General features: G+C 43.5%; 1 protein-coding gene across 9 annotated transcripts in view; it reads left to right on the forward strand.

Annotated features, from left to right (window-relative positions):
- BLTP1 (bridge-like lipid transfer protein family member 1) overlaps window positions 1-20,865 on the forward strand; it is a 228,022-nt gene that overhangs the window by 45,298 nt on the left and 161,859 nt on the right. For all 9 annotated transcript variants that reach the window (XM_075066261.1, XM_075066262.1, XM_032776032.2 and 6 more), the window contains exons 7-10: window positions 331-412; window positions 1,478-1,671; window positions 12,667-12,746; window positions 19,439-19,589. In XM_075066261.1, coding sequence (XP_074922362.1) covers window positions 331-412; window positions 1,478-1,671; window positions 12,667-12,746; window positions 19,439-19,589 — 507 coding nt within the window. The remainder of the gene's footprint in view (window positions 1-330; window positions 413-1,477; window positions 1,672-12,666; window positions 12,747-19,438; window positions 19,590-20,865) is intronic.

The following is a 20,865-nucleotide window of genomic DNA, read 5'->3' on the forward strand; positions in this document are numbered from 1 at the left end:
TCACAATATCTAGTACAGTGTGTACAGTGCTGGAAGTAATGAGTAACATCTGTTCCTTGCTGCTTAAGGTTGGCTGTCCTCATAGTTATCTGTAATATTTAAAAACAGGGTTTGATCTTCCTTTTAGATATATGGGTGGTTATTGTTGCATGTCTTATAAAATTGACTACTGCACATATTTGTTAAACCATAGCATCTTTTAATGAGAGATCTGGAGATGACCACCTGTGTAGTAAAACAGACTGAGTCACGAAAGCTTTTAGTTCTGATTGTTCTTGTTTATGTTCATTACATATATTTGAATATAGATTTGATTTTTTTTTCTTTTAGTGTTAAAGTAAAAACAGAATCTCAAGACCCTTCCTCTTCATGGAGATCCCTTATTCCTGTAATCAAAGTCAATGTCAGCACGGTAAGTGACACATTCCCTGTTTAGTCTGTAAATAAGTAAATACCTTTAAGTTGTGGAAACTTTAAAATTCACTCTTAAAGTTGTGACTTCATTATTACCATAATTTAATTCTTTATTTCTGACATGCTTTTATTTGAATCATGAAGGTAGTTTTAAATGGTTTAATTTTTATTTTTTTTTCAGCACAAATTCTGCTACCCTTCTAAAAGCCCATTTATGCTTGATTTTCAATCACAGTGACCTAGATTTTTGTGTGTATATATATATATTTTTAAGTATGAGACCGACAAATTAACTAGGTGGCACATTCACTGAAATTCTTTATTTCCATGTCACTTTCAATATAAGTATTAGGATCTTTTTTTTTTTTTTTAATCAGTGGATTTTTCTGGTGCCAGGTGAATTCAAAATAGTGCTCAACAGCTTCTATGATATGTCATAGTATATTGTAAGTTATCACAGAATCTGAAATTCTCGACTACCTATTGTTATACAACGATGGTCACATGTTTTTTGTAGTGCTGCTGTTTGAATATAATTCAGCATTAATGATGTAGTATGTTCATACTCCTTCAAGGAGTCACATGAGTCAGGGCTGCAGGTTTGGACACATGAGGTAAAGTCCTGGCCCCATTGTATACAGTATATCTACACTGGAATAAAAAACCTGTGGCACAGAGTCTCGGAGCCTGGGTCAATTGACTATGGCTTGTGGGGCTCAGGCTCACAAGGATAAAAATTGCAGTGTAGATGTTCAGGTTGGGCTGCAGCCTGGGTTCCAAAACCCCACAAGGGTGAGGGTCCCAGAACCTGGGCTCCAGCCCAACCCTGAATGTCTACACTGCCATGTGCCCAAGTCAGCTGACCTGGGCCAGCCGCAGCCATGCCATGAATCTTTTATTGCAGATGTACCCATAGAAGTAAGTGGAAGTTTTGCCACTGCCTCCATTGTGGCTAAGATTTCACTCATAGTCTTTACTGGCATGGTAGACTGGTTAGTTATCTGTGTAAGTAGTATAAACAAAGCAATGCAAAATAAAATAATTGATCTTTCTTTTAATTTAGGGTCGCTTGGCATTTGGGAATCATTATCAGCCACAAACACTCTGCATTAACTTTGATGATGCTTTCTTAACATACACCACGAAACCACCTTCAAGTCACCTTGACCAGTTTATGCACATTTTGAAGGGAAAACTGGAAAATGTCAGAGTCATGTTAGTTCCCAGTCCAAGATACGTTGGTCTTCAAACTGATGAGTAAGAGATATTATTTTTAAGAATCCAGATGTAATCTGACATTTTAGCCTGTTCTGTTGTTGTTGTTGTAGGTTGTCTTTAAAAAAAAAAAAAAAAAAAAAAAAAAAAAAAACCCACAAAAAACCAAGACTTCCTTTTGTTTCTGTTAGTATGGTCTCATTTTCTTTGTGCCATTGTGTCTAATTAGTTAACACCTTTGCCTCTAGAGAGACTTTGGACATTTGACCTTTAACAGAGTAATATTTATAGAGAGACATGCAAGAGTTACTGCTGTTTTGCTATGACCTTAGAACTCTTCTGTGCACTTTTTGCTGTGATTGATTAGTATCTCACATTAATGAAATAAACCCATGTTATTTCAATTAAGTTCTGCTACAAGCTGCTTGCTGCTAAAGCCTAGGTCTGCAGCTGTAAGATTTAGCAGAAATACAGGCTGAGATGTTGACTTGCATATAGTCACTTTATATACAATTATAGCTATTGAAAATAGTGAAAAATGTGAAATTATACGAAAAGCTGTGCTATGTTAGTTATAGTAGGAAGTTAAAAAGTTTTGAGGAACATGATCTTAAGGAATCCCCAAGATTATCAGACATGAAACTAGCCTACCTTTTAAATTTTTATTGCAATTCTGTTTATTGTCAGGGGCTATTACTGAATTTCCTTAAATTTAAAATGACTGATTTAAGACGAGAAAAATGGTTACCTGACTTATGATGCAGTGATAAATCCAAGTAAAATGTTGCTCATATATGTAACGCAAGTTGTTCATTCTTATACTTCTGCATGTCCGGCTCCTTGACTAGAACACAGTTCTGACAAAATTCTGAGCAGAGATGACAGGCAAAGGAAGGAAATTGCAAACTGTGTATGATGGCTGGATACCATACCAACGCGCACAGTATATGTGCCTAGATGGCTACTGTGTAATGTACGCACATTTTCACAGTGAAACAGTATGAACTTGTAGACAGGCATAAAATTCTGTCTACCATGACAATGGTCCTTAAGTAGATTTTCTCCAGCAATATCTTATGTGCAAACAGACTCTTTAGGGCAAAGCTGTTTCATTTTCAGGTGTTAAAAGTGTTGTTTGCTCAACAGAAGGTAAATTCCATGTAATATCTCTGGAAAATAGTGTGTGTTTGTCTGGTCTTATTTTATATATGATTAGTCATACATATATATATACCAACCAGCATTTTCTGGAGGATGCCTCATTGAATTGTGGAGTAAATTTTGATCTTCAACAGACTGTTCTTAGTTGAGGTAAGGGTAAGTTAAGAGTTTACTATCATACATAAGTCAGGAATAAATTTGTCTTTTTAACTTTTGAAGATTCAATATAAGATGTCCTTTTAAGTTTTAAAAAAAAGTTTTTGGCGGTTTTATCCTTATCTCCTACTCTGGAACTCGAACTTGCCAACAGTCCAGATTAAGGTGATTAGGTTTTTTTGTTGAGCCTTCAAAAATTAGAATGTGTTGTCAGGAACTCTTTCCTGAGTTTTGCGCTGCTTAGCTTCACACCGTCACTTACAGCATTGCCATTCTGTAAATATTGTTTTCTTTTTGTGTCTCATGTTTGATTCCTGAAAAGAAAAATGTCCGGACAGGGACTCTCATTGTGGAGACAGATGGAAATATGCCTTTTTGTATAGCTAACTGTATCCTAAATGTTCAGTTAATCCAGTCCTAATTCTTGTCATGGGAACATTGTTTGAAAGCAATGTTTTTCTAAAAAAAAAAAAGAAAAACGTTAAAAAGATGGAGTCCTTTAGACATTCCTTTGGTATCCTTGTAGATCAATACTGCAGCCTATGTAGCTAGGGATCGATACTCTGATCTAGTTAGGTACTCGCACTGAAGATGAAAGCCTAATAGTTAAATTTAAGAGTATTAAAAATCCTTACGCTAGTGCCTGATAGCCTCATCTCTTATTGGACTGATGCTCAACTAGTGATTCTTTTAGTGACTGCTCATTGCAACACTTTGCAACAATTCTAACTGAGAATTATATCTGTTTATGGCTTGTTCTTTGTAGATCCAAGCGTGATTGGAAAGGGTTTTATTTATTTTTTTAAAGCTGAAAATTTTCGACTTCACTTTAGCCTGGACTCATGGAAAAAAATGTCACAACCTATAGAGGTTCTGACTTAATTAAGAGTTTCTTGAAATACTAATTGTATGAAAGATGTTTTTGTTTTGAGGATGGTTTATGTTGTGGTGGGGCACTGAGGTAGAGTTAAGATAACTGTAATTCAGCATTTCTGTACTTTCAAATGTTCAGGAGTTTAAGTGTAAACTTTAACTTTGAAATATTTGGCTTTCTGTCCTTGTATGTATTTACAACTCTGACTCCAAGAATGAATTATCTGTCTGCATTATGTGTGTATAATATATCTTTTGGTTTATAAAGTATTCTTGAGTGTCTGTGTGTATGAAACACACACGTTCAGCCTTGCTGTTTCTAAGGATAGGAGAAGGCTAAGAAATTTCTCTGCGAGGGAGGATAAATAGAGAGTAACTAACTTCAAATTCTCTGGGAAAATAACAAAGGAATTTTCTTCAGCTGGTAGTAAAAATAATCCTATTTTGCTTTAATCTGGTTAGTTTAACATATTCAAGTTACTATCTTGTTCCTCTGCCTCCACTAAGGATCTACCTTTGTTCCCTCCGCAATCCAGGACCAGGAGTTGCAAGAGTGTATGCAGAGAACATATGGCCATGTTTAGTGTATGGCTCACCTAGATTGACCAGGTATCCTTGAAAAGTGAGAATGGTCTTATCTTTAGGGCCTGTCCCAATGCCTTTTTTTAGTTTTATAACATCAAGTACTTTGTTCCAGCTTTCATAAACCCGCTGCAGCCTGGGACATGAAACAGGTTAGTTAGCCAGATCAACTGGTGAAATAGGTGACAAGCTGGTTAAGCATATATGCCCTTCTGGGACCAACCATTCTACACCCCAAAGTTAATGCAGGCTGACATCCTAAACTGCCTCCTCGAGGCAAAACTAACGTATACCTAGAGGTGTCTTGATATAGAAAAATAGACTGTTTCTGACTTGAGAAGCACTACGAGTAGTGATCCTACAGCAAACTCAGCCACACCATTTCTGTATGCAGGTGGCTACTTATCTGGCCTGAGTCTGCTGCTGTGTTTCTCAGTTCTCCTGCAACAGAACATCAGACTCTGACAGGGCATAGGTGCAAAAGAGATCCTGTGTAAGCAGTGAGAGGAGAAAAGACATATTGAGAGGAAAAAAGAGAGACATAGAAAAGAGAGAAAATCCAGGTGGATTCAGGAAGAAAAATAAAAACACAAATGGAGAAGAGCAAGAAACAAGAAGGAAGGACTTTAACTTGCAGATGCAGGGAAGAAAATACAGGCAAGGGAAAGGACAGAGAACAGTAAAAGGAAATGTAGAAGCATAAATATGGTCTTCTCCTGTGCTGCTATTTATTGTAAGTTATTCTGTTTTTTCTCCTGAAAATGGAACAGAGTGTAGAGGTGAAGGAGATGGGGGTGGTGGTATTTGGCTTAAGGTGTGAGACAGGAGGAGTTGGCCCCTTCTCTTATTTATTTCTTCTATCGGCTGGTATAACTTTCCTATGTGCATCTTTTTACGTGTATCTTCCCTCTTCCCAACCCATCTCAAATGGCTTTTATTGATTTGTCAAAGATGAAGTTACTGGAATATAAGTGTCATTTTCTGGTACACTCTTTTCTCAAGTGGACACTTTTCTCAAAATTCTTAAAGTTTAATTATTTTGTTTAAGCTCAAACTTAAAAGTGAAAACACTAAGATTGCAAAGTTAAATGCTCATTCAGGATATGCAGAAGTTGGTTTTCCATTCCCCTTTATGTGGATATGCATTACGGTAGTTCTGATTATATGAACAAAATTTTCTCAAACACAATTTTTATGGCCTTAGATACATATGTGTACTAGTATGTGTTAGGGTTGTCAACTTTCTAATTGCACAAAACCAAATGCCCTTGCTTTGTTTTCTTCACCACCCCTTCCTGAGGTCCTACCCCTTCTCTGATGATCCACCTCCTTCTCACTTCATCCCTCCTCCTTCTGTTGCATGCTTTCCCCTACCCTCACTCACTTGCTCATTTCTACCAGGCTAGGGTAGGGGGTTGGGGTGTGGGAGAGGGTGAGGGCATGGGCTGGGGGTTCAGGCTCTGGCGTAGGGCTGGGGATGAGGGCTTCAGAGTGTGGGAGGGGGCTCTGGGCTGAGGCAGGTGGTTGGGATGTGCCAGGGGGTGTGGGATCTGGGGAGGGGGTGGGGATGAGGGGTTTGGGGTGCAGGAGGGGGATCCAGGCTGGGGCTGAGGAGTTTGGAGTACAGGACAGGTTCCAAGCTGGGTCAGGGGTTGGGGTGCAGGAGGCAATTTGGGGTGTGAGCTCTGGAAGGAAACTTAGGTGCGGGAGAGGACTCAGGGCTGGGGAGTGGGAGAGGTGAGGAGTACGGGCTCTGGGAGGGAGTTTCGGTGTGGGAGAGGGCTCAGGGCTAGGGTAGGGGGTTGGGATGTGGGAGGGGTTTCGGAGTGCGGGCTCTGGGCGACACTCATCTCAGCTGGCTCCCTGCAAGTGGCAACATGTTTCTCAGCTCCTAGGTGGCTCTGCACGCTGCCTCTGCAAGTCCTATTTGCTGTGATTGCTGGCCAAAGGGCACTGTGGATCTGGTACTTGGTGCGGGGTGGGGGCAGTGCACGGAGCCCCCCCTAAGGGGCGAGGGACATGTTGCTGCTTCCAGGGAGCTGCGCGGAGCCAAGTAGGGAGCCTGCCAGCCCCATGCCAACCAGACTTTTAACAGTCCAGTCATTAGTGCTGATTGGAGCCACTAGGGTCCTTTTTTTGACCGGGTAGTCCAGTCAAAAACCGGACACCTGGCAACCCTACTATGTGTGCCAGATAGAAATCTAGGAATACCATATGTGAAAAAGACATGGTAAATTATACTTACACAACATACTTCAGTTTAAATAAACACAGAGAAATAATGAAAAATTGCTAGCACATACTGGTGTGTTTGCAGAGCTTCTTTCCTGCAGATCTGGCAAAGAGGAGCTCTTATCTGTGCAGTCTGGAAAATTCACTGTAGCAGATCTTCTTTAAAAGCCACCTTAAGGGGAGTGAAGCATTCTGGTCTCAAGTCTGTGTGCACTTGAAACAGGATGCTGTACCTACTACATTCGTCAGTGTGTGGCAAAATGAGCCATGCATACATGTATAGTATTGTTGTCTTAGGGTACGTCTACACTGCACGATTATTTCGAATTAGCTTAAACCGATATTACAAAACAGATCTAATAAAATCGGTTTAGCGCGTCCACAGTGGGATCCCGAAAGGATCCAGAAATCGATTGTTTGGCCGTCCATGGTCCAGCTACCATCGATTTCCAGGAGCGGTGCACTTGTGGGTCAGCTGTTCCTCGCAAGCCTTATCCAATAGGTTCCCACTTCCCGTGTTTGGAGAGCACAGTGCCTGCTGGGGCAAAAGAAAAACATTCCCCCGGGTGGTGGGCCTGGGTAACAGCCTCACCCCTCCCTTTGTGAAGGCAGCAGACAACCCATTGGCGCCTTTTTCCGCTCGGAGTGGGGCAATTGAGCAACGCCAATAGCAACAGCCAATCTTTCCCTTTTTTTTTTTTTTCACAACGTGGTGGTGGTGAGGGAAAATAAATGAGGGAGCCTGTTCTCCCTGGGACACCACGCCAGACACTTGTTGTTGAAACCCTAAAGACATTGGAAGCTCAGCCAAGAATGCAAATAAATTTTCAAGAGGACGCCTGTTTGGACCTGGGTGGGCCTAGCTTTGGAAGTCCTCAGTACCCCCTCTCCTCCCCTTCAATGGGCGTCCATTTTGGAGGTCCTTTCCTGGCTTCCCCGTTACGCTTGTCAACGCAGGCGCTGGTGTAAATCCTGGGAGTTTTTTTAATTAACCGCTTTGGGCATTTTTCGTGTCTGTAACGGAGCCTGGATACAACAGATTTGCTCCCATAACAAGCGATTCAAGACCTACGTATCTCCCGTGCGGTTCTAATGGCTGGAGCTCTTTTTTTCGCTTTCACAAGGACTGCCAATCGGCCCAGCACCGTGCTGAATCAGAAACGCCTTTCCACGCTGGGGGCAATGCAAGGAAAAATGTAAATTCAAAAGTTTCGCGGGGCTTTTCCCTGTTTACCTACCCGCTGCATCCGAGGTTCAAGATTGCTGTCCAGAGCGGTCCAGTTGGCTGCACTCCTGGATGCTGCCCGAGGCCAATAACCGTCGAGTTTCCGTCCACAACGAACCCTATCCGGAGTTATCCCGCCTCCTCGAATTTTAGCGGCTCTCCCTCTCGTTTTGGGGAGGAAGTTTCCGAAATTCGATCTTAAGGAAGCCGTTTTAACTCGATATTAATGACGAGCGGTCAGTGGCGGACTAGCCATCGTAAATCGGGTATAATCAGCCATTAAAACCGATTTATAAAGTTAGCCAGTGATATTAGACCTGGCCTTAGCTGCCCTGCAAAAACTTCCTCTCAGCGAAGTGTGTGTTGCCAGGTTGTGGCATTAGCCATTTTTCAAAGCGTCATACATTCAAGTGAAAACCAAAACACTATTTCTTTAATCAGAATGTTCATAAAGGTACTTCTTCTTCCTTTAAGGTGGCCTTAAGACCCACCACATTTCTTTAGGGCTGCATGAAAGGAAAGGTCACAATAGTATTTGATTAAAAGAGGGTTATTCTCACCCTTTGAACAAAAATTACGTATTTTATTTTTATTTTTTAAAGTCGTCTAGAGCAGAGCCCAATTCAGGAAAATCTTTAAGCCTGAAAAGTGGAAGGCTCTGGAAAATTATCAAATGAGTAGAATGTCAGCATGCTTTAACTTGGCAGTTTTGGTTTATGAATGGTGGTAAACTGTGTGTGAACAGCTCGGTGCCAGAGGCGAGCATAAGAGTGTTTAGTCAGGGGGCTTTATTCCCCGGCCAAGGGAGGAAGGTTTTGCTCTTAGATTAACAGACAGCTGTGGCCAATTCAAGAGCACCTCGACATCCCGCGGCTGATAGTTAGAGCACCTGAACTCCAGTCATGGGATATAAACCCTGCTTCAAGTCAGACAGGGGTGGTAGTTGAAAGGAGAAAAAGGTTTGGATTGGAGCAGAGTGCAGAATTGCAGAAGAGAAGAGTTGGTCCAGAAGAGAAATAGAAGTTTGGAGGGTTTGCTGCCGGTGGGATTGGGGGAAGGCCCAAACAGAAACCTAGGTACAGGCACCAGGTTGTATAGAAGAGAGGCGAGAAGCCTTCACAAGCTGACGCGATGAGAGGGAATAACCCAGGGAAGAAACCACTAGTCAAGTGGTTTCACCACAACCCCAGGGCCCCTGGGTTTGGGACCTGGAGTAGAGGGCGGCCCAGGTCCCTCCTCTCCCACTCCCCTTCTCCAAAGGCACACTAGGGGAGTGATTAAGAACTGGTTCAGAGGCAAGCAATATTGCCCTGAACCTACCCCAGAGAAGAGAAAGCGCGAGACCCAGAGAACAGTACCGGCAATTTGCCACAATTGTTATATTGTAAGTAAAATTATTCCATGTTTCCTCCTATCAGTGTAAATGGCCAGGGTACCTTGCATCTGAAATGTCTTGTGCTAAATAGAGCTATGTATTCCTAACGAGAGACATAGTATAAGGTTGTAATTAACCATAGGAATGCTAATGTTCTAATGATGCATGGGATTAAGGTAACTAAGAATATATTTGTTCTTGTCACCATTTTTGTAATGAAAGTATTCATTTTCCTATGTTTCATTTATGTCCTTTTAGAAGGGTATGTAGTACAGCCGTGTCAAGGTAACATTGTTTTATCCGATAATCTTACTTCATGACTCCTCCTATACAGTTACAGGAAGAATATCAGATTTGGACATACAGTATTATTCTAATGGTCTAATTACTGAAGATGATCTGTCCCTGTGGCCCTGAATGCTATTTTTGTAGGAAAACAATTAACAAGTAAAAGAATGTAGGGCAAGGGGAAAGAAACTCTTTAACAAAGTAAATGAAAATTAAAAGTAGGGCTTCAATAGTTGATTATGGAATAAGGTAACATCCTAGTCTCTCTTTGTGTGAGAATAAGTATCTCAAACTGAACCTGATATTTCAATATGTTGAGTTAAATCATCCTTCAGGTTGTTTTAATTTAAAATATTTTAACTGACCTACTACATTTTGAAAATCGATTTAAAAGACAGTGAGGAAGAAAGGAATATAGGATGGCTTATTATTAATGTTTAACTTTTAAAATGGTGTAGGTTATTTAAACAGTTATATTTTGTATTGTAACAAAGCACATAACTATTTTTCTGTTAATGTTTTATTACTGTGCTAGTTTACAATCAGATGTTATGTTGCCATACTACCAGTGACACCAATGATGTCCTTATTCAGAAAAAATCAGTAATGACCAATGAAAAGAGACTTAAATTCCAAAAAATAGGTTTATTTTCAGAAATCACTTATGCTTTACGTGGTAAGAAATGCTTTTACTCATGTGAACTTTCTGAATGCTGCAGTAAGTGTGAGATCTCACTACTCATTGCACTGGTGTGTTAACTATTTCCCTTCTCCTAAGGCCTCTGTTGTCCCTCATTCTGAAACTTTAAATAATTCAAAAAGTTATATACTATATTTTCTTCTTTTCTCCTCCCTTACTCCCCAAATGCATCTGTTGTGGATCTCATGGTTAAAACCCTAGACTGGAATTCAAAGTCTAGGGTGAAATCCTTTGTCCTGGGCCAGCCCCTTGAGGCTGGGTAAAAAGGGCCAGAGCAACATAAAGGGCGTCCTAAAGGACCCATATTCAGTCAGGAAAGGGATTTCCTTGGGGCAGATGCTGCAGAACACAGTCATGAGGCTGCTTCCTGATGACCTTCTTGCAAGACCTGATGAAGAGGGGGTGGTGAGGAGGAGGAGGCTATGCTGGGGGTGCACATGGTGTGATTCTGGGCAATACTGCAGCCCATAGGGCTGCATAGGGAGACTTCTGTCATTTAGACAGTCTTCAGGGCAAGGCTAAGTTACAGTAGGGGTCTATGCAGCCTCTGGAGCAGCCCAGAATTGGGAGATTGCATAGATAACTTAAAACCATCATAGCCCTCACTTGTTAGGGGTTGAGAGTTCTGTGCTGCTTCTCTTAGGGTACGTCTACACTGCACGATTATTTCGAATTAGCTTAAACTGATATTACAAAACAGATCTAATAAAATCGGTTTAGCGCGTCCACAGTGGGATCCCAATCGCATTGTTGCGTCCCTGTCAAAGCTACCATCCGATTTCAGAGCGGTGGACACTAGTGGGATAGCTGTTCCTCCGCTATCCACTAGTCCCATTCCGTGTTGATGAGCACAGATCCTGTGGGGCAGAAAACATCCCGGGGGTGCTGCGTACAGCCTCAACCCCTCCCTTTGTGAGGCTGAGCAGACAAACTTTGGCGCCTTTTTCGCGGAGTGCATGATGCAAAGCCATAGCACAGCAAATCGATGGACCTTAGATCACACACAGTTATCCTGACCGCTTATGTCAACCCTCGCTTAACTCTCTGCGCCGCTTCAGCTCAGTACACGACTGGTGACAACTTTACAGTACTCAAGGGATTATTTAATTTTACTTCTCTTTACGTGCTGGGGGGGGGGGAAGGCCTGACGAGCTGTTCCGTGAAACCACGCAGACCACCGTGATTAGCTACGAATGGCGTCAGCCAAGAACTGCAAATTTTTCAGGACTGCTGTGGAGATGGTAGCTGTATCCTCATTTACCCCCTCCTCTGTGAGCATCGTTTGAGTTCTCGTGGCTCTCCGTTACGGTAATGTCACGCACCAGTTGTGTTTATTTTTCAATGGTTTGGCATTTCTGTTTCGTTTAGCGGGAGCTCTCGATCAAATCAGATGTTGTCCACCATACAGCGATCCGATCTAGTATCTCCGTAAGGTTTTCAATGAGACTTTACTTTTGCATTTAATGCCTCGCCACCCGTGTGATTCACGTGGACACGCTGGAGCAGGAATGTCTTCTAGGCTCTCGGGGGATTTTCCTGGTTTACCGGCACTCGCATCTGATTCGGATTGTGGACCAGAGCGGTACAGTGGTGCACTGTGGGCTCCTCTAGGAGGCCAATCATGCTCGATTTCTGCACACGAAACCCTATCGATGTTATCACTTTCGAATTTGGGCTACTCCTCTCGTCGGGAGGCAGTTCCGAAATCGATTTAAGGAGCCGTTTAACTCGATATTAATGACGACGTCGTGTGAACGGGTACAGCGTTAAATCGGTATATCGGCCATTAAACCGATTTAAAGTCGCAGTGTAGACCTGGCCATAGAGGCACAGCACAGAATCTGACCTCTATGCCCTTTGCTTCTGCTATAGACTATGGCTTTGAGCAACTTCTCTGTTTTCTGAATTTTCCCACCTATATAATAGGATACTTACCTGCTTAATAGAAAGTTTTTGAGGTTTAATTCATTAATGTCTGTAAAATGCTTTGAGATCATGAGATGAAAGTTACTATGGAACCACAAAATACTTACTAGAATTACTCTGCACTAGCAGGAAGGTCAGCCACTGAACCTACAGCATCATTCCTACAATACTGGAGGTTCTGAGAGGAACTGATTAGTAAGACACCTGAGGCTTTTCTCAGATCTGAGTAACCTGGAGGATATTTTATAGGATTATCATTAGGACACTGGCAGCCTAAAAAATATTTTCTATACAAATGCCTTTCTAAAAGTGGATTAGTTACTACTTATGACACGTTTATCAATTGATTCTAAGATTGTCTATGTACTTACATTACTTCTGAGCTTACAGCTGAGCATGACCTGCACTCTTTTTTAGGATACCTAAAAATTCAAATTTAGCTTTATTTAAATTCATAATAGTTAATTCCTTCTAGGATACATGTCATTATTGACCTAACCCTTTTCTCTCTCAAAACAGGCCACCAAGGTTAATGGGAGAAGGCTTTGTTGTAATGCAGTCCAATGATGTTGACATCTATTATTACATGGATGAACCAGGTACCTTCTGTTAAATCATAGTGTTATTTACATAATTTGTGTACTATTTATTTATCAGGACTTAATGTGCCATTAGTTTTAATGTCTTACTATTGTCTTTCTGGAATGCTGAAAGAATTTGTTTCATCTCCAGCTTAGAAGAGTTAGCACAAGATGTGAGACAATAAGAATATTGCAAGAAAGTGTATGGACTGTCCCTGCCCCTCTTTAGTATTATCTACTAAATTTTCACATTGTTGTCATTGAAATGAACAGGTGGGCAGGTTTCACTGACATAAATGGAAAAGAGTACTATTTTATATTTTGAGTCAAAACAATGTTTTCATCAGTATACTTTAACTGTTGTGCTTCATAATGAGTATTTCAACATTTAGATAAACCCAACATCCAGGCTTCTCTCTGCAAGTCTGGAGAAGATAAGACCTGGAGGTGGGATTTTCAGAATGGCATCAGTGGGAGTTTATTGCCTAATTCTCCTCAGACACTTCTGAAAATGCCAAGTTTTCAGTACCTAATATTAAGAGTCTTAAAACTATATTTAAGCATCCACATAGAAATCACCTGATTTGTAAAAACCATGCTAAGCAAACCTAACTCCAGGTGAAATGAGTGGAACTGCAGATGTTTCTGAAAACCAGTCCACTCCTACATTGGTGTATAAGGTCTTGTGTGCACAGGGAAGTTTTCTCAGTATAACCTAAGGTGTGAATTTAATGTAGTATAGTACCACTATAGCTTCCTGTGTAGATGCTCTCATTCTGGGATAGTGGATTGTTTGTCACTTTGGAAGGGGTTTATAACTAGACCTGTATAACTGATCATTTCCCCCCCATGTAGACAAGTCTTTAGTATACCTTTTATGAGCTTAACATTAGGCACGCAAGTTAGAGAATTTGGGCCTAGGTTCTTGAACACAGGGGTAGGATTTTCAGAATTGCTCATTGTTGGCCTATCTCTCTGTCCACACTGAAGTAAATGGCAAAAATTCAACCATATTTACATTAGTAGGTTTTACCAGTAAAATTTCTACCCGCATACAGCTGCTATCACTAGTTTGTATTCACATTTGACTGTCTTTGCTGGCACAGCGTGCCCTCACACTGCCAGGTTGTATTGGCAAAAGGAAGACAGCATGGTGATTACACATCCCAGTGTCCCAAGGGCCAATGTTCAGCGTATTTCCTTCTAAGAAATCTTTTGGCAGTGCGTTGTGGGCTACCAGTGCTCTTCTCAGGCAATTGTGGGAGTTAGCGGATCAAATTTCCACAGTTCCCTCTGTTCCATCCTGTAATCTTCTTTTCCTCATACTGGTTTTCCATCTCATTGTCAGAATCATGGATGTGGAACAGATCAGTAGATCTGTCTTGTCTGTTTTAGAGACAGAGCAGCTGATTGTTCTGTACTTATGGAGCTATAAGTACCATCACAGCTGGGTATGCGGTAGAGAAAACTGAAGAGGTGTGGATAATGTGGAAAGTGAATGAAAGTCACCAGGTGCTGCGGGCACTCACTGACTTATGGAGCAGCAGTTTCTGGGCCTGTGAAATGAGCACCGAATGGTGGGATTGACTTGTGATGCAAATTTAGATCAGCAGAAGTGGCTGTAGAATTTTCATATGTGGAAGGCCACATTTCTGGAATGGTGTGCCAGGCTCCCTTCAACACAGAGACCCCAAAACAAGAGCTGCTTTGACAGTAGAGAAATGGATGGTGATTGCTGCTCAGAAAGGTTTACTCTTGAGGGAATTTTGTACCAAAAAGTTATAAATTCTGCATGCAATGTTTTAATATTCTGCCTATTTTATTTGTCAAAATAACACAATATAGTCGCACCTTTCTCAATTATTTTGGTAATTTAGTTCAAAGTACCTGTCAGCAAGTACAGATAACAAAGAAGATTCAGGAAATATTTTTTGATAAATAGATTTTACTCCACAGAGCTGATGGAAATACTAATATTTCTATGTATGCCACGCACAGAAGACAGCCTTCCCTACCCAGCCCTCCGTACAGTTGCACAACCCTGATGTGGCCCTCAGGCCAAAAAGTTTGCCCACTCCTGTCCTAGAGCCTGGGCTCCAGGCCCAGTTCAGAAGTCTATACAGCAATGAAACAGTCTTGTAGCCCAATCCCAATGAGCCTGAGTTGGCTGGCATAGGCCAGCTGCGGGTTTTTCTTTGCTGTGTAGACATACCCTAAAGAGCAGTACATCTTTAGGAGTGAAGTTAGGGCATGACCTGGTACAGCACTTAACTATGTGCATAAAGTACAGCATCTGAGTATCCCCATTGAAACTAATGGTTTGCCAGCTTGCATCCTTAGTGAATGGCATGGTTAAGTAGTTCTCAGCATATCACTGTAAAGTCACTGGAGTAGAACTGAAATTGCTCTAGACAATAGATTAGAAAGGAAATGGGAGTGGAGTCTCCAGCATGGCAGTGGGAAGCACAGGTCACTACTGCACAGAGGGAGGGGATCACCCTGCAGACCCTCCATCTCCCTCTGGGACGCAGACTTGGTGGTGAGGCTGCACCTGACCCTGACCCAGTGCAAGGCCTGAGCTTGCCTCAGTAACAAGTCTGTGCCTTCCCCTCCATGTCAGCTGGGCAGGATCCAAGTGTAGAGGAGCTTAATGTGGGGGATCCATGTATGGGATAAGAGGGTTCTGTATGGGGCAGTCTAGGTGTGGGTTGCTCAGTGTGGGGTCCAGGTACAGTGAAATGAGACTTTGCAGGGGGAAGGGTCCAGATCAGGGGTCTCAAAGTCCCAGCCCGCGGGTCATCTGCCACCCGAGAACCTCCCCAGTGTGGCCTACAGGGCTCCAGCAATTTTGGGACTGGGTCTCTCCCTTGGCCCCGCCTGCCATCCCCGGGCGTTCCCACCCTGCATGTCCCCTAGGCAATTTAAAATGGCCCGGGGCCCCGCCCACCACCAACAGTGCAACTGAGCTGAGCGGCTTCCTGCGTGCTTGATCCACGTGGCTGCTGGTCCCTTCCTGTGTCCCTGGGGCGGGGTGGGGCTGTGCGTCTGCACGCTGCCCCTGCCCCAAGTGCCCCTGTGGCCAATGGGAAGCTGCGGGGCTGGTGTGTGGGGGGCAGCAGTGTGCGGAGACCCCCCCCCCAGCCCACCCTGCCCTGCCTTTAAGCCCTAGGTAAGCGCCATGCCCCCTGACCCCCTCAGAGAGCTTGCACCCCCACTCCCTCCCCACATTCCCTTTCCTGCCCCCAAACTCCCTCCCAGAGCCTGCACTCCCTCCCCATTCCCACACACCCTCTTCTGCCTCCAAACTTCCTCCTATAGCCTGCATCCCTGCCTCCTCCTCCCTCCCAGAGTCTGCAACCCTACCCCCTCCTCTTGCACCCCCACTCCCTGCCCCAGCCCAGAGCCTGCATCCAGCACCAAACGTCCTCCCAGAGCCTGCCCCCAGACCCGATCCCCCACTCAAACTCCCTCCCAGAGCCCAACCTCTCACCCCTTCTGCACCCAAACTCCCTCCCAAAGCCTGCACCCTGCACCTGAATCTCCTCCCCTAGACCTCCTCCCCCACACCCAAACTTCCTCCCAGAGCCTTAGACAAGTGGGGGGTGGAATTTGGGGTGGGGGCAGAGTTGTAGGGGGCAGGTTCTAGGAAGCATGAGTGACATTATTGGCCCTCCGGGAGGATTTGAGGACTGGCACTGGCCCTAAGGTAAATTGAGTTTGAGACTCCTGATTCAGATGAAGGTGATTGGGCTTAGCAGAGGGATCTGGGTGTGGGGGAGATGTGGCCTAAGCAGGGCAATCTGGGTGCAGGGACCTCAGCCGGAGCGGCGGAGGGGTCTGGATGCTGATGGGGTGGGACTTAGTGGGCTGGGACTGTGGGTGCAGCTGGTTGGGGGGAGTCCGGATGCAGGGGGCGGGACTCAGATGGGAGGGATATCTGGGTGTGTGGGGCATCTGGATGCATGGGGGTTGGGCAGATGGGAGGGGCAGCTCCCCATATAGTGACACCTCCTCCCATCGCTTGGGTGCAATGGGGGCAGAAAGCGGGGTCCAGGGCAGAGCTTCTTGCAACTAGGGGAAGTTCTCAGGGGTGGGTCCGATCTGGCCCCAGGAGTGGCTTGTGCAGGGGAAGAGGAGATCCTTCCCTTACACCCACACCAGCCCAGTGACGACGAACAGCTGGAACTCAGTGCATGGTAGGAGCCACTGGCTGGGGTGTCCCCAGCACTGTCTCTCTCTGGCTGAAGGCATACCATGATAGTGAGCAAGAGGAACAGTGTCTTGCGTGCTTGCCTATCCCTGACTCCCAAGGCAGTGATTTGTGTGTCCCCTGGCTGCTCCTGATGCCAAACCAGATGCATCCGCTTGGGACCTCTGCCTGGGAGGGGCACATGAATAAATTATTTTGCAGGTAAAGAGTAAAATCTTGCACAATAGTGTTGAATTCATGTAGTCTCAGTGCTCAGTTACTGGATTGTTTGCAAGCATTCTTCTGTATTTTTGATGTATTTAATTTAAATGCATTTTTGTTTTTGAATGGATTGAATTATATTTGCATTACTGTATTTTTATTCTACTGGACATTGTTTTCTTCCTGCAAAAGTTTTTATTCTGAATGCATCAACATCCTGCTAAATTATCTATTTGGGATGCTTTTTGGTTGCTGTAGCAATGTGGGACTCACCCCTGCAGCACCTCTTGCTGGTCTCTTACGGGAATTAGCTCTCCAGCCTCCGGAGCACCCTCTGCAGGCCAGTACCGCTTGGCCCCTGTGTCCCTCCCGGACCCGGTGCCCTGTTATCTGGGGCGCTGTCTTCGGGCAGTAACCCCTCAGTCATAAGGTCTCCCCTCCCCGGGGAACCCCCACCCACTATCCCCACCTCACCTCAGTATACGGCTACTGCCAGTCATTGTCTAGCCCCCACGCCCCTGGGACAGACTGCAGTATCAGTCTACTCATCACTGGCAAGGTTGGGTTTGGACCTGCTGCCTTTGCCTTCCCCTGGGCTGTCCTCTGCAACCCCCAGTACCTATTAGCCCAATGCTAGGCTGCAGCCTGGGGCTTTCCGGACTGGAGCTCCCCAGCTCCTCTGCCTTTCCCCAGCCCTGCTCCACTCAGGTACCCTGTCTCTAGCTCCCTGCAGCCAGGCCCATCTCCCTCTACAAAAAGAGAGAGACTCTCAAGCTCCTGGCTCCCAGCCTCTTATATAGAGCCAGCTGAGGCTTGATTGGGGCACGGCCCAGCTGCGACTACTTCCCCAGTCAGCCTAGCAGCTTTTTCCCCTGCCACAGCCCTCTCCCAGGGCTGTCTTTAAACCCTGCAGGGCAGGAGTGGGTGACCACCCCGCTACAGTTGCCTAAAATATTCTTTGTTGTTTTTGGCCTGTTAATTCTGCTGTGTGCTCTTAAAACAAATTGGCTACTTTAAAAGCTAATTCCGTTTTTCCTTGCCCATGTGCAGTTGTCTGCCATTTTGAGGGTGTGTGTGAAGGACAGATAGGAGACAGTGAAGCGTCGGGGGCTGTGAAGAAAGTTTGTTTTAAAAACCATGTGCAATATGAGGGTAGTAAATTACCCCTACCCTATGCCCTTTTTCAGGGGGTTCTCTCTGAGTTTGGCTGGGTCTCAGAGCTTCTTGGGTATATGTGGGGCTCATGTCTCACTCCTTAGTGAGCTCTTCATCACTGTGGAGTTCTAGTGTGCCTTCCTCAGGACATTACAGAGCATTCACTGTTAGTCACTAGCTGCTGGAGTTCCCACTCGTTGTGGCAGCTCTGAAGGGCAGCACCAATTTTTTTTGTTTTCCTCCATTGCCTTTTGGTAGGACAGCTGCAGTTCCTTCTCCATTGCCTGGCATAGGAACTCATCCCTGTCATATTTCAGTTTCTGCATTTCTTTTGCAATGTCCGAATAAACGTTTTTGTTCCTGTGTGAATTCTGTAGTTACGCTTCCATTGCTCCTCTCCTCCCTGGCTGAGGACATCCAAGACTACTTTCCTGTAGTAGGCAGTAGCACTAGGGTTCACTGGTGTTTTAGCTGTAGCTTTACATGGAGCCATACCTGCGTGTTTGCAAAAGTGAGCTAGCAAGAACAGAGGCATTTCCAGAAACTCTGGATATTTTAAAGGGGATCACTTTAAAATAAGCAGATGCAGAATAATTCTTTAAGCGGAAGAATTCAAAAATTTGAGCAGAGAGCAGTCGCCAGGACAGTGTCGTCATGGCAATTTTGCTGGAGGGCTGTTTGTACTAGTGCAGGTAATACAGTGTTCACACAGGCGTTGAACCAGTGTAAGTGTGTCAGTAGAGGAATTATGCTGCTCAGGAAGATGATTTAACTTGACCTGCAGTAGTTGAGGGTTTTGTCAGCAGGACTGAAAAGGCAGTGCCACATGCGAAGCTGTGCTGACAGAAGACAGGTTTTACTGCTAAAATTATGTAGTGTGGGTTCAATGGATTTTACTGACATCAGTGGAGCAAAGTTAGCTGTCATTGAGTGCTTTGGAAAAATTCCTTGGACGCTTGCTTTCAGTCATATCCTTCTCTTCCTTTCTCTTTAGTCTACATGAAGAATGGTTTGACTCTTATGTCCTGCAGTGATCTTGAATGAAACTGACATGTGCATATGTTAATTGTGTAGCAGTCTGCAAAAATTTGTCATAATTGGGAACAGCTTTCTGGAGTAATGTTTACTGTGTTACATGCTACAGGTCTTGTACCAGAGGAGACAGAGGAAAATAATGATGGAGAAACAAGCAATGAAGACAGTAAACTGCAAGACCTGCCTCCATGTTGGGGATTAGACATTGTATGTGGGAAAGGAACAGATTTCAACTATGGACCGTGGGCTGACAGGCAAAGGTATTAAACTGAATTGCATTTTTAATATTAATCTTGAATATCATTTCCTGTTTGGAAATTCTTATGAAGTCTCCATTGATATTGCTGCTCAGGCTTTTAATTGTACATGGTAGACTACTAAGTATAAACAGTCAAAATATGAAATTAGAGGACCTCCGTCCAGTAGTTTAGGCCTAATATTAGGCTCAGCATTAGCTGCTATGCATGCTATGAATTTAAGGACCATTCTTCACAGAGATAATAAGCAGAACACTTTTTAGATTTTTTTAAAACCAATAAATTGTAGTCCTGTTTAATGAATATAGTAGTTCTGATGCTGTCAGATTTCTGTATCTGTAGCAAATTTACACTTAAGTCATTTGAAAAAAACAAACAAAAAACCCTCCACAGTTCTGCCATTTTCTGAATGCAATAAAACTGTAACGATTTTTTTGTGGAGAATTGGAGCAAAGGGATATTGTAAACTGTAACTCTTCATTTTTCCCTTTAGATTAGGTTAGGGAATTAATAAGGAGGAAAACATTGTTCTGTAAATTGGAATTATTGGTGGGAACAGGCAAATGCTTGATGGAATCCCAACAAATACATACAGGTTTGGCCTTTTGCCTTAAATTACAAGCGTAGATTCTACCACCATTTCTTACTTTGGATAGCACTTTGCTCTGAGAAGTCAGCTGAAATTCCACTGAAGTCAGTGGGACTGTTTACATGTACAGGTAAGGTACAAGTTGCATAAAGGTGACAAAGTCTGGCCATTTATGAAAAAAATGTTGAGAAGAATCACATACTTGTTATCCCTCTTGGATGAATGCCATTTACCCATCTGTGAAATCGTTGTGATTGACTACCTTATAAGAGTGTGAGAATGTGTAGATCATCAGGAGTATAGATAATAAATAATATCTTCAAGTACCTAAAGGAAAGAACTTCTGTGTACAGCATAGTGCATTCCTGGGAACATGAAACCTCTGATTTTTAGTATCACCAAGAAAATTTGCTCTCCTTTAGCACACTTCATATTTTAACCTGCTCAGTGATGGTGGCATTGATGCTGAGGTGAGATACATACCCTTTGGTCAGGTAAAGGATCCAAAGTGGTGAGTCTTTTCAAAGGAGAGGATGCAAGATGATAAAATACAGGTAGAATCTGATGAGAAAAAGTCAATCGAAAAAAGTCTCATTCAATTACATGTTGTAATGGGAGACAGCTGAAAAGTGACAAGGGTTTTTTTTTTTTAAAGTACTTTACAGAAACTTGTTGGAATGAGGATAATCA

Source organism: Chelonoidis abingdonii, chromosome 5 (genome assembly GCF_003597395.2).
Source record: "Chelonoidis abingdonii isolate Lonesome George chromosome 5, CheloAbing_2.0, whole genome shotgun sequence".
Lineage (NCBI taxonomy): Eukaryota > Metazoa > Chordata > Testudines > Testudinidae > Chelonoidis > Chelonoidis abingdonii.